The sequence below is a fragment of the Dermacentor albipictus genome, chromosome 4, assembly GCF_038994185.2.
Source record: "Dermacentor albipictus isolate Rhodes 1998 colony chromosome 4, USDA_Dalb.pri_finalv2, whole genome shotgun sequence".
In the NCBI taxonomy this organism is placed as follows: domain Eukaryota; kingdom Metazoa; phylum Arthropoda; class Arachnida; order Ixodida; family Ixodidae; genus Dermacentor; species Dermacentor albipictus.
The window spans coordinates 31,339,256-31,353,016 of record NC_091824.1 but is presented as its reverse complement, the minus strand read 5'-3'; the positions used below and the strand labels follow the sequence as shown (position 1 = coordinate 31,353,016).

The window sequence follows — 13,761 nt, the reverse complement described above, 5'->3', positions numbered from 1 at the left end:
AAGTGCTTCTCGCACACGTAGTCGTCTGGTTGCAGGACACGGTCTTCACGCTGTATGCCATCCCGCCATGCTTACAGTCGACTCTTCTCTTTAGGGACACTGAATATCGATACTTTGTATTTGCATGAGTCACATCCGTTCTTGCAGTTTGTAACGAAACAGTTTTTGTCCACAGTGAGATTCGATCCCTCTCGGCCAGGCAACGTACGTCGCTGCTCAAACGGTAAATCTCTCTTCTTCCCTCTCTTGCGATTCTGCTTATTCGTCCTTTTCCATTATTTGCATTATTAAGCTTCCACTGAGAACAAGGATGACTGATTCCTCAACGGTAAAGCAAACGCTGCAAAAAGAGAGAGAGAGAGAGAGAACTTATCGTCTGCCCGCACCGCTTTTCCGCGACTGCTCCCAGGCATTGCCAAACGCTGTCTGCTAGAACAAGCGACGCGACTACAATGTTGGAGACATTATCGTCTGTTACGGCACCTGAGGAACTTCAATGATTATAATGAATGAAGGACGCACTAAATAGATTCGTTTTTACATCTTTCAACGCGTTTTACGTGCAGCTATAACTGTTTACCCTTTCGAATTTCCCGCCTTTTCAATCTCCTTACGTGTGCTGCTGTGCAGACATGAAACACCATTATCAGTGAGACGCGTTTCTCCGTTGTGACCCCCGAGTCATTGTTTTTACACGGTGGTTATAGCCATAGAGTTTCCTACAAAAATTTTTGTAGGAAACTACTCTATGATTATAGCATCGATTATAGTGCCTAGAGCTAGAATATACGGGCTAGTGTGCCGTCCGCGGCCTCCCGTGTGGCACCGGATGCAATGAATGCCAGCAGCTGCCGCTAGGAGCGCTGCAGTGCCCAGGTGGGTGCCGCGGCACCATCCGGTCTTCGTAGCCTGCCGTGTTTCCATAGAATAAAGAACGTGTTTCCACAGCATCGGCAAGCGGGCTGCTGCGCTTTTTGCTTTTATTAAGCCGTAGAAGCAGCACCTTTCAAATGTTGGCAGCGCATTACTGCTTTTGGTTGCAATAGGCTTCTTTAGCGCTTGTCGCTTGCATGAAAAGCTTGTGCTAGCTCAACTCGGCTTCAAGCGGGGGACCTCATGTGTTTCTAAGCTGGCGAAGAGAAAACGTAATATTTAAGGCAAATGACTTAGATCTCCATGTTTCAAGGTCGTGTGCGAGCTGGATTAAGTTGAATTAGGGGGATCAGGGTGTATTAAGAAGGATTTAGGCTGATTATGGTGGATGAAGGAGGAGTAGGGTGCATTAAGGTGAATTACAGTAAGCTTTACAAGGCATTCGCCTTCGATAGCTACTTTATTCTAGCGATGATGGCAGCGTAACATTTTTAAGGGTAAATTTTAGGTTACATTTTTTTATTGTAATAAAGTAAAAGAAATATAAGGTTACGTTACTGCTCTATCAATGTTATAATAATGCATAATCATTCAAGACCGCTGTACCCGATCATCTTCTGAAATCACTTATTTGAATTTCGCTGTTCTTTGTTTTTATTTTATTTGCTGCTATTTCTGCCTAGTAGCTTATTGATGTCCTCGTAGGTTTGAATGCTTTTGATTGTTTGTAAACCATGTACCCATCTCCACATAATGCCCATTGCTCCCCGAGGGTAGGATAATAAGTAAAAAAATTAGCCTGTAATGTGGACTGTGGTGTTCTGTATACTATGCATTTTTTTATAACTTGTAAACATTTGCAGATTTCCTTTTATGTCTAATGTACGTAAACAAAAATAGGAAACAGATCTTTAATTTAAGCGTAACAAAAATTTTATTCAAGCGTAACAACAGTCAAACGCAGGCATAAGACCACTAGATGAGATAATGCACACATACATGCAGAAGATAGATCTAGTGGCAGTGCCGCAGTTTAAGGAGCTTCTGCCGTTGCCTTTGCGCTTCACTCTCTTTGTTGATGCCTTTTACAAAAAACCGAAACCTCAAGAAAACATAGAAACAAGTGCGGTCAAAGCTGGTTTTTCATGCTCTGGGCACCCTAGTTGTGGAAAAGCCAGTGTCTGCAGCTGACCTGGAAAATCAGCTAGACTCGCTACATGTAACTTGCTTTTGCTAAAGAACACAGTAAAAGCGACTTCACAGCGGTTGAGAAGGTGTGACTAAGATAGACAAGGCCTCCATTGTTAAAATGTGTAGTGCAATATGAAGCAGCGTCGGCACTAGCTTCAGCTTTACTTACGCAAACGAAGCCTGCACACTGTGGTCAAGAGTTTCGGGCAATGATCTTTCGTGCAACATAACCTGCAGTATAGTAGGTCAATGCACTACTGCTCCTTTTTTTCTTGTTTTTTTTTTCTTCCTTGGCACTCACAAAAAAAAAGGTGCATGCTTAGGATACTCAGGAAATATCGTGGGTATAGCGTAGGGTTTCAGGCGTGCTTCATCGCGGGGAATCTCGTGGACAACGTACGCCCTTCGTGGTTATAGAGAACGCGCGCTCGACTAAGCTGTTTTCGAAAATGTTTTTCACAGACCACAGCAGTTCGTGCCAGCCTTCTGTCTGTTCTCCTGATCATTCTTGCCCATTCTGCTACCGCTTCGTATCAGATGGTAGAGTGAACAAGTATACACGCCCTTTGTTCGAGCGGTAACCGCTCCTACACAACGGTACAAAGGAGGTCGATCCTCTCCTTGCACTGTCTCTATAGCTTCGGCATTTTTTCACCGCCACCGCATAGTTATCATAATGACAGGCACACGAACACAGCAGCCACGTACTCACTCTTTGACAACACCAAGAACAAACACGCAACGCTGTAATAACACTGAAAACGCAAAACATAGAAACGAACGCAACCGCTGCGAAACTGATATGAGAAGCAGACGACACGCGCAGTCTGCACCCACCCGTATGACCGCGACATCTGCCGGCCATCGTGGGCATTCATTGCAGGCAGCGCCACGCTCGTCCATTGAAAAGAGCTGGAGCACGGCAACGTTCTTAGACATACTTCAGTTTCGCAGCTCCGCTCGGGAGATGGCCGAAGTGGTGGTCACGCGAACTAGCGGCGCTGCGATCGCGTCTTTCGTAGGGTGCCTCGATGCCTGCCCGCCGCGCCGCCGTTCAGGGTGGTGACAGCCCCGCGGCGCCGCCATATTGGTTTGAAGAAGCGCCTCGCGCGCCCGCCGAGCTATCGTTGCAGAGGGCAGGATTCTCACCAATCGCATCGGAAGCTGAAAATTTCTGGCATGTGTGGAATTATGCTTTCGGGCTGAAATACAGAGCTCATATTCTGTTGTAAAAAAGCACAGTAGTCATGTTGGCAGAGCGCTGCGGTGTTACAAGGAGAGGCGATTGGCGAGTCGGAATGTTAATTGAGTTTTCACTGTCGCAATATTATTTCGTTTGGACGGTGGAAAATTTTTTGACAAAACCGTTTGAGAAATTACACAACGCTTATCTGTTCACGTGTTGGTAGGCTCCCTCGAAACTTTGAAGCACATGTTTCGTTTGCTGCGTTTAACAGCAGTTCACGGCCTTATATCACAGAGTCCCAGCCGTAACACAGACGCAACACTAATTTTAAAGATGTTCTTGTGCACGCCAAACTACAGAAAAAGAAGAAGTTGGGAACCAATCCCTGTGGTCGCCCCAGGTGCTCTACATGCAAACACATTCAATCCACTACTACAGTAAAAAGTACAGCGTCGAATTACACACACAAGGTAACTTCGGCTTTCACCTGCACATCAAGCAATGTAGTGTACTGTCTAGAATGCGCCGCTTGTAGCAAACAATACATAGGTGAGACCGGACAACAAATCAATACAAGACTCAATGGTCACCGCGCGGACACAAAACACAATTTACCCAAAGCAGTAGCCAGCCACTTTAATGAACATGGACATATGTTTGACAAAGCAAGGCTCTATATACTACAAACAAATTTCCGTTCCCCTCGCGAAAGGAAGTACACGGAATCATACCTCATACACAAGTTTAATTGCCTACACCCGACAGGAATTAATTTGGCACGCGGCAACTTAGAATCTTTAAAAGCTGTAACTTAAATCTGAAACTCTCATATCATCAACCAATACACAAAACACATTAGCCCACCAGCCAACTTTAATTCTTAACCTCACCTACTCTTTCATTTCGGAGGAAAAAAGGGGAGGGAGGAGGGAAAAGAAAAAAAAGAAAAAAAAAATTTCCTGCCTACTACTCAATTTAATGTACTCTTTCAGGATTTTACGTCTATACCAAGTGTACGATCCCCTCCTTCCATGTACACGTGCCCGTGCCCGCCTCTGCACGCGTCACCCTCCTGTTTGCTATACCGATTTCGCCCCCCCCCCTTCCCCCTGCCCCCCTTTTTTAGTCCTTTTTTTTTGAAACCCCCTCGACAACACATTCCGAAGTCAATATGCCTTTTTCGGCGCCTCAACCCAGAGTATCGCCTTCTGGATGCCGCCGTAACGACACCTACGTTAAGCGCGTGGGGCAGTGCCCCTTGAAAGACCATGCCGCTGCCTTTCAGTCTCCCCACACATTGCACCGCAGACTCCTCGTCGCCACCTTAACTATTTCAAAATTACTCGACCTATTGCTTGACCGGCCGTTCTAATGCCTCAAAAACATGCCGCCAACGACTCCCCTGAATTACTCCTAACCTTTCGCATCCCCAACACGCTCCCAAGCCCCCGTATTGCTTAAAGATTTCATTTTTCTCTTTCTTTTTCTTTCACCCCCCCCCCTTTGTTGTGTCTTGGTACGGCCCTGGCTCCCCGCTCCTTTTTTTCCTTTTTCCCCTTTTTTCTGCTTCTATTTCTTTTCTTTCCTCTCCGCGTGCCCACTCTCACGCTCTTGTCCCTTCGTCTTGAGAATGAGGCTCACAGACGTCGGACGACAGCGCCTGTTCCCTCTTGTAATCTCTCTCTTTAAAACCAGCCGCCAGCGACAACACCCGCACGTGACGTCACTGCACTAACCCTTTAAAACTAACACGCCGAGGATGACGAGGCCGCCTTTGACGAAGATAGGTCCACCTATCGAAACGTTGGCCAGCCTGTCTGAGGTACTTCAACCCTGTTTAAAAAATTTTATACCACAGTGTGCCATTCCATCTGCCAGCCCCTTTCTTGTTTTTGGACGATAAGAATACTGTTACACTGCAAGAGCGTGTGCGAAAATGTTTTCAATGTCGGTTGCTCACGAGAGCACGAAAATGCCGCCTCACCAACTCGTCGACCGCACGGGAGACACGAGCAGCGGGCAGCAACGTCGAACCAATATGGCGGCGCGTCTGCCGAACGGCGGCGCGGAGCGGTACAAAGGCTGTCACCACCCTGAACGGCGGCGCGGCGGGCAGGCATCGAGGCACCCTAGTCTTTCGTCACTTTTTGCTTCGTTTCTGATAGAAGTTGCGTCATTTCTGGTAGTTCCTGTTTTATATTTTGAGAAGTAGTTATTTCACAGTTCTTAATTTTGAACCTCTTTGTGAAATATTGTGATATCTGAGCTACGTATTGTAAGTGCGTTTCTGGTAAGGAACTTGAAACTTGACTTCTGCTTTCACTTCTGGTTTCATATGTGTTGCGCTGCACCGTCAGTCGCTATCCTTCTCCGTTTTGTAGGTGTTGTGTGATGTGTCGCGATTTGCTCTCTTGAAAAGCTTCTTGAAGAAGCGTTTCCGCATCTCATGACAGCAAGAAGTTCCCTATGCCGTGCTGTTTTGCCCCCGGCTGCACGAGCGGCCTTAGACACGATGCCGCTGGTCACCATTTTTTCGCACCGCCGCAAGACGCTGGATAGTTTAAAAGTTGGGAGCGCATGCTACACCGAAAAGACAAACGCCTCACAAACAAATCAAAAGTGTGTGAACGCCACTTTGAGGACGACGACATTTTGAAATACTACAAGCATGTTGTGGGTAACAAAGAAATAATGATTCCTCGCGGGAAATGGATGCTTGCTCCCGGCGCCCTTCCTCGGCTCTTTCCTGGGCTGCCTGAGCACATCTCAAAGCCAAAAAATGGGAAGCGAAAGCGACGTCCACCAAAAGAACGAGCGCAAGTGCCGGCAACTACATCGGGCGAAGCTTGTAGTGACAGCGCTTCAACTTCAAACCTGCTATTGGGCTTGGAAGAAGGAACTTCAGAAATATGCGCTACACACTTTGCGCTCAACGATCTCACGTACGTGGCACTGCCTTCTGCGCTCTGGAAGTTCGAAATTCTTGAGGACGACGCAACACAGAAGTGATGTGGAGTATTTTATATGAGGCAACTGGTAGCCGGGCATCTGCGAGTAATGAAAACTGTTGTGCTTGAAGAGGATGGTACTTAAACGGCTACAGCAAAATTCACAAGAGGCTATTTCGAGCTGCGACTAGCATTGCAAGTGTGGAAAGAATCCTGAGAGAAGCAGAGAGCTTGAACATGTGTGCGGGCGTGAAAGCAGCCCAGCGTGACACGGCGACATCAGATAATATGCATCACAAGCAGTGCAATGTACTTACAAAGCAACTAGTCTGCGCGCGTTGTCTTCGTCTACAGAGGAAACTTCGACTGAGCATTAAGGCTCCGAGCGCAACGCTCAAGCGATATCAGAAACTACGCAATGTGAAGAAGGGGCTGCTTAGGGCGGCTGCTGCGCATCAAAAGCAAAAGAAGGAAATTTTGGCTCTGAAGAAAAGGCTTTCTGAAATGCCCGATAACAGAATCGAGGAAGCGTTGGCCGAACTTCCGCCTTTGCAGCGACTTGCATTTATGACATCGTTTAAACAGTTGAAAGCAAAGTCTCCGTGTGGCGCGCGGTACAATGCGGACTGGCTTCTGGATTGCTTAATGCTGAGGATAGCGAGCCCTCGAGCATATAAGCTTCTGTCCGGCATGAAGATGCTGCCCTTGCCCTCCCTGAGCCGTCTCACACAAATACTGAAATGAATACCATGCTTCAATCCTCTCTGTATGGAAGCTATTGGAAAATAGCTGGGCAACAGAGCAGATGGGAAGAAATTCGGCACACTGATTTTGGATGAAATTAAGTTACGCCAGGCGTACGATTTCAACAAGTCAACCTTCAAACTTCATGGTTTTGTGGACTACGGTGGTATTTCAAATGAAGGAACTGACCAACTTGCAGATCATGCGCTCGTGCTGATGTTCGTACCACTTCTGGAGAGCTGGGTGCAACCGATTGCCACCTTTGCCACGAAAGGTGCTGCGCCTGGCAAGATTTTAGCAGAGCTGGTGTTGCAAGCAGTAATGCAATTGCATAAACATGGTGCTATGGTGATCGCCGTAGTCAGTGACGGGGCTGGGAACAATCGCTCGATGTGGCAGCAGATGGGAATCAGCGGCAGCGTAACCTCACCTTCTCACAAGAATCCACATCCATGCCTGCCTGAGAGCGCGTACCTTTATTTCCTGTGTGATGTGCCACATGCACTGAAGTGTGTACGCAACCATTTGCTCAAGCACAAATATGGACAGGTGAGCTAGCATAGTTTATTTCATATATAACCTGTGCTGATTGGCGTCGATAACTCGCTGACAGAGCAGGTGCAAGCAGCCAGAAAGAGGGCAAAATTGCTTTGAGCAAAAGTAGCTCAAAATTACTTTTTTGTGCACAAAGTAAATAAAAAGTGTCACTGTGTTTGTTTTGCTCGTCAAAAAGAAAATGAATTAAGCTTTGACATAAATATGTTCATAGTATTTAACTTCGTCCTTGTCACTGCTCACAGATCACTTCCAACTCATTTGCACGTCCCATAATATCCGCGGACAACTATATAAAATACATGTGTCAATTAAATTTATTAGGCGAAGCGTTGACGGGGGTGGATCAATTCACCACAGCGTTGTCTCAAGCGACTGCTGGGCGTGATGCGTTAATGTCCCTACGTCTGCACAGGCGCTCGCCGTCTTTAATGAATACACATCTTAAGAATAAGCAGCAAAAAACAAAGCCCCCGCTGAAGGGAGCACCGTAGCGCTTTTATAGGGAAAAAGTTGGTTGAAAAGCGGACTCGCAGTGCACGACCTCTCATTTGCGGTGTAGTTGCAGCTTCTAAAGACTAGCTAGACATGTCATTCAAAGGTCCTTGGCATAAAATATTGTTAGGGCAGCCAAAACACAGTCGTCAAAGAGCAAACGGCACAGGCCAGTTGGGGAAAACGACCCACCGCAGAGATGACATCGCAGGAGTAGACGATGCGCGCTGCGTGAGAGATATGTCACTGCAGCGCCGATAGTGCACAGACACCGTGAAGTCCCCGTTACTTACGCGCGGCAGGTTTGTCACAAAACTCAGACTGCGTATCTAAACTACATTTACCGACGGATAAGCGTTTACAGGCCTCTTGGTGCAAACGACGCGTCGCAGCAGGAGCAGACGACGCGCGGCGCATGACGAAAGACGCGACTGCAGCGCCGGTAGTTTCAGTGACACCCGTTTCGGCCACGTCGGCCAATGGGCTCGCATAGGGAGCTGCGAAACTGAACGTTGGTGCACGGTACACTAGCCAATTGTATTCTAGGCACAATACCATCATTCCCACGATGCTTGAACGATCGCAGCGCCAAATTTCCCTCTAGTTATATAAAACTCTATGATTAACTCTATGCGGGGAGGCGCTTCTCGAGCGTGCGCCCAGGGCCGGCCAAAAATAATTCAAATAGGTGGTGTCCAAATTCACGCTTCATAGGGTGGCGCCTTCTGAATTTTAAATGCGAATCTTAAAGGCTATGCTTTTGCTAGCTGACTACGGCGGAAGCGATTTTGGGAGCCGAAAACACGTCATAGATGTCGGTGTATACATGAGCACATACACATGTGTATTTCGTCATTCCCTGTATATTTCTCTGTGTGTTTCACTCTCTATGTATTTCGTTTAAACGCTTGTGTTCTACCATTTCAGCTATTCTACACCAACCGGCTGAAGTTTCTACCCTAGCGAACTAAAAGTAAGTCGGCGAAGCACAAGAGAACGAAATCGAAATCAAGCTAGTTTCGCTAAAAGCGACTCGTTCCCGCTTTTGACCAGCAACGTTGGAAATCACGCCAATGGCAAAAATGGCGTTCGCCATGCCGCAAGCATGGCTCAGTGTTTCTCGCGTACTGCGTTTTCCCCGATCTTCGTACTGTTTAAATTCAACAAACTCTGCCTTCCGACACATCTGCTCCATCCACCTCCTCAGGAACGGCAATGTAAACACTTCTCTATTTCGTGATTCTCTCGCCGTTAGGTTCTACAGCTCGCCTTCGCAGCGGAAAGGTTTCTTCGGGCAGGTATTCGATAACATAAAGCAAGAAATGGTGCAAAACAAGGAGATGAAAGAAAGTTTAAAGAAGTTTCGCGAGGAAGCCGCGAAACTCGAGCAGTCGGAGGCGCTACGGAAAGCCCGGATGAAATACGAGAACATCGAAGCGGAGACGGCGAAAGGCTCGCAGCAGATCATGGAGCAGCTCGAGTCGCTCAAGGAGAAAATCAAGGAAGGCATCGAGGAAGCGCAGAAAAGCGACATCGGCAAGAAGAGTCGCGAGTTCACCGAAGAGCTCGCCAAGTCGGCCAAGTCGGCGGCCGAAACGATAGCCAAGCAAAGCGATCAGCTCGGCAAGACGGGTGCGTTTCAAGCGGTGTCTTCGGGCATAAAAGCCGTGAAAACCGAGATCGACGAAGCGGCGGCCGCCGGCGCGCGCGTCTACCGGGCGCCGAAGACCCTGCGGAAGCGCTCCGAGCTGGGCTTCGGTCAGGCCGACGCCCGCGTCGTCGCCCCCAACGACGAGGCGACGGGCGTCGAGCTGCACCGCGACTCCCGCTGGTCCCAGAGCTGGCAGAACTTCCGCGACAACAACCCGTACGTGCACAAGTTCTTCGACCTGAAGACGCGATACGACGAGAGCGACAACCCGCTGGTGCGCGCCTCGCGGTCGCTCACCGACAAGGTGTCCGACATCTTCGGCGGCCTGTTCCAGAAGACGGAGCTGTCCGAGGTGCTCACCGAGATCTGCAAGACCGACCCGAACTTCGACAAGAACGAGTTCTTGCGCATGTGCGAGACTGACATCATCCCCAACTTGCTGGAGGCCATGGTTCGAGGGGACCTCGAAATTCTGCGGGACTGGTGTCACGACGCGCCCTTTAACGTAATCAGCACGCCCATCAAGCAGGCCATTCAGCTGGGCTATCACTACGACTCCAAAGTGCTCGATGTGATGAACGTGGATCTAGCCATGGGAAAGATTATGGAGCAGGGACCTGTACTTATTGTTACGTTTCAATCGCAGCAGATCAACGTGGTGCGGAACAGCAAAGGTGAAGTGGTTGAAGGCGACCCAGAGAAAATCCTGCGCATACATCATGCCTGGGTGCTCTGCCGAGACCAGAATGAGCTTGATCCCAAGGCTGCCTGGAAGCTGATGGACTTGTCAGCTTCCTCGTCAGCTCAGTGGCTTTGAGTAGTTGTTGGTAGTAGCACACTTTGTTTTTGTTTTCTTTCTTTTTTTTTCAATTAGGACTGATTGCAATCTATGCAGTATAGTTTGTGTGTGTGTACAGTACTGCTTCTCGAAATAATACCACAATTTTGGTGGCTCATCGTGCGTGGCATGCGAGAGCCACAACACATCACAATCATGCTCCATGTCACATTTCATTTTGGGTTATGGATTCCCCACCAGAGGCTTACACATGCAAGATCAACTTTTGTTTAAAGGGTCCCTCACCATGTCACTTAGCAAATTTCGGTTATACGTTGGAAGTTGTTACGTGCCCTCTAGGGAGCGTTCTGTCGCAATAATTTTTCAAATTGCTTCATTAATAGCCAAGGTAGAAATATTTCACTGCTGCGAACCTTGACTTCAGCAGGTGAGCACCACTACCAGGAGAGACAGCCTCTCCACTTGCCCCATCTAGCCTCCGCTAGCGAAATTTCTTCCCCTGCATTCTCCCATAGTGGAGCTCAAGGATCGCATGATGCATACCTCGCAGGCCCCGCCTTGATTTTTTTTTCTTTGCTTTTTTTTGCTGCGCTGTGCACGAGTACACCTGACTAGGGGTATAAGTCAGTGCTACGCGAATACCGAGGAAGACACGAGCGGATCACAGAACATGGTCGCGTGCTGGAACACGGCAGAAAATGGCATAGTTTTGTTGTCTGCACACACGACAGCATGACGTGAGAAGGAGCAGTCAAAACGGAAGTACATCCCTCTTGCTGCAGTGCAACGTAAAACAAGAACACGTCGACATTCAGTTTGTGTGTTTTATTATTTCTCTAAACTTTAATTTGTCTACTGAAGGAACAGTTTATATAAACAACTGATGTTGCCTTGAATAATTCTCAAAGTCACGTGCCACTGTGAATGACGTCACAGAACTGCCATGTACGTAGGTGCACTTGTACGGTTGACTCAACTCTCCAGCTCGGAGTGTGGCACCCACGAGAATAAGGGCAAAAGTCATTCGGTTTGCAATTTCAGCTCCTTCCATGGCATGTAGCGATAGCGATGTAATACTTAACAGATATGATCATTAGCGCGCATTTCATACAAGGCACTTGTTAGCTCAAAATGGCCAGACCTGGTGAGGGGCCCTTTAAGGGGTAGCTGTATTTTTACCAAACTATAATAATGTAATCTTGAGGCACCTTGATCAATTTCATGTTTTATTTTGTCGTAATTTCTTTTCCCCGGTTATCACGTTCAGTAAGCCACATGCATTTCTTTTTTTTTTGCATTGCTAATTCATATTTTCGGTATGAATAGCTTCTCTGGTCATAAATATTGAAAGATGAATTGTCAAACGTGAAACAAAATATGGAAATTTGCAGACTACGTATGGCAGTATCATTAAACATAATTTCATCAGCGCCATACATTCTAATGTAATATTCAGCAATATATCGTTTACAGCCCGTTGTTATAGCTTGTTGAAGTTTCAGTCCATATTAAAATGTTATTTAAAATGTGTAAGTGAAATTTTTTATCAAAGCTTTATGCTTAATTGTTGGCATGGCTAATAATATTTCTGTGTCAAAAGAAGTTACAACGAACGTAATATGACCGTAAATTTCCTTATGGTTTGAGTTTCTCGTGTGTCTTCCATCACATGCCATATTCACATGCTGCTTGTGTTGAGCCTGCTTCTAATGAATACAGCCATCATGGAAGATTTTTTTTTCGTTGCATCAGAACATTTCATGAATGAAACACAAATCTGATGTCTTTCTAAAAAATTTGGCAGTTTTGTTGCGGAGGAAAGCGATAGTTGGTTTAGCATTGTGCCAAAGCTCCTTAGACAGTGCTCCAATAGAACTTGGCAGCGATATAGTGGCACCATACATTATGCCTAGGCAACTGCTGCAACACAGCAGGAAGAGCACCCTGGCAGTTACTACACTTCTCACAATGGAGGCGTGATGCAGGCATCCGGCCTTGGTGGTTTCATTTCATAAATGAAACTGAAGAAAGAGCGTCGGTGTTTGTAGCGTGAAGTGTGCTCTCCATTCTGCTCAGAGCAGTGTATGCACCATGGTTCTGCTCTGCAGAGACGCTATCCCTTGTGTGCACAATACTCATCCAAGCAATGGAAGGCAGAACACTACCCTGGCTTCATTGCAGAGTCTAGTGAACAGAGCAGAAATCTGTGTCCACTTGGCTGAGCGATTTTTGCAGGCAAACTCACTGCACGTCTGTCGCATCACTGGACACCTTCTAACCCTTTCTCGTGGGCTGCGCAAGCACTCTCAGTGCCGTGACAGCATGAATGCGTCTGGAGTTTTGTGTGTAGGTAGCTTGTATGTGACGTCAATGACCGTTTCTCATCGTGCTGGTCCTCCAACATGGTAGCTAGGATGATGTCAATGCAAGCCATCTATAATTGCTCTTGCAATAATAAGTCATGACTAGCTGTTTTTATCAGCTATGATGGCTCGGTCGCTGTGGTGGTCTTTTGCTGCGCACGAGCTCTTGTACTGGGGCACGATTGGTGATCATTATTCAAAACGCGCATTTAGTTTGCAATCAGTTTCGCTTCACGCAAGTGGCTTGGGCCGCGCCAACGGGCGTGGCTGCCAACGGCAGTGCGGCCTAGGCCAATTTGCCTTTTTCATGTTCCTGTGTTGTCCTCTGCTGCACATTGCTGGAAACATTTTGGAAGGGTGCCGGGGATTTCGCCGGTTGATTTGTGCACCTGCACCTATGTTGAATGTCCGTCAGTTGTGTGTTTTGTGGATCGCGATTAATTGTTAAGAGGAAGCTTTAGCTCGGGTGCTCCTACATAAATACATGTAAAAGGAGAATCCGTTTTTCTTGGCAACCACTGCACCAAGTTTGGCGAGGTTTATTGCATTTACAATAAAACTTCAAATCTAATGACTGTTGGTATGGAATTTTGGTTTTAGGTCGTCATCTTTTATTAAAAATTAGCAAAAATAGAAACATTTTCAGAAAACGAAACTATCAAGCTTACAACTCTGTAACTCAGCAACGAAAAATGATACCACAATTCTGTGAATTGCATCTAATAGTACACCTAAAGCGAACAAAATTGGTATGTTACACATAAATCTCAATATATGGAAATACAGCTTTTGCAGAACCTTCGTAAACAATGTAACAAATTTGCATAAGATATATAATGACATTGAATTTGTCCACTTTTAATGATCTAATTGATGCCAATTACAGAACCGTGATATCGGTTCTTGATGCAGATCTATTAATGGGCTTCTACTTTTTTCAAATGTTTGTATTTTTG

At 46.8% G+C, this 13,761-nt stretch overlaps 3 protein-coding genes across 6 annotated transcripts in view; 2 read left to right on the top strand and 1 right to left on the bottom strand.

The window, feature by feature from the left end:
* LOC135900150 (cytoplasmic dynein 2 intermediate chain 1) overlaps nucleotides 1-13,761 on the top strand; it is a 120,295-nt gene that overhangs the window by 11,730 nt on the left and 94,804 nt on the right. The window lies entirely within an intron of this gene.
* LOC135900151 (uncharacterized) overlaps nucleotides 1-13,761 on the bottom strand; it is a 104,924-nt gene that overhangs the window by 45,885 nt on the left and 45,278 nt on the right. The window lies entirely within an intron of this gene.
* On the top strand, nucleotides 8,977-10,599 carry LOC135900148 (mitochondrial import inner membrane translocase subunit TIM44). Its single transcript, XM_065429593.2, has one exon. It carries the CDS (start codon nucleotides 9,066-9,068, stop codon nucleotides 10,458-10,460), a length of 1,395 nt encoding a protein of 464 aa, XP_065285665.1. The 5' UTR covers nucleotides 8,977-9,065; the 3' UTR covers nucleotides 10,461-10,599.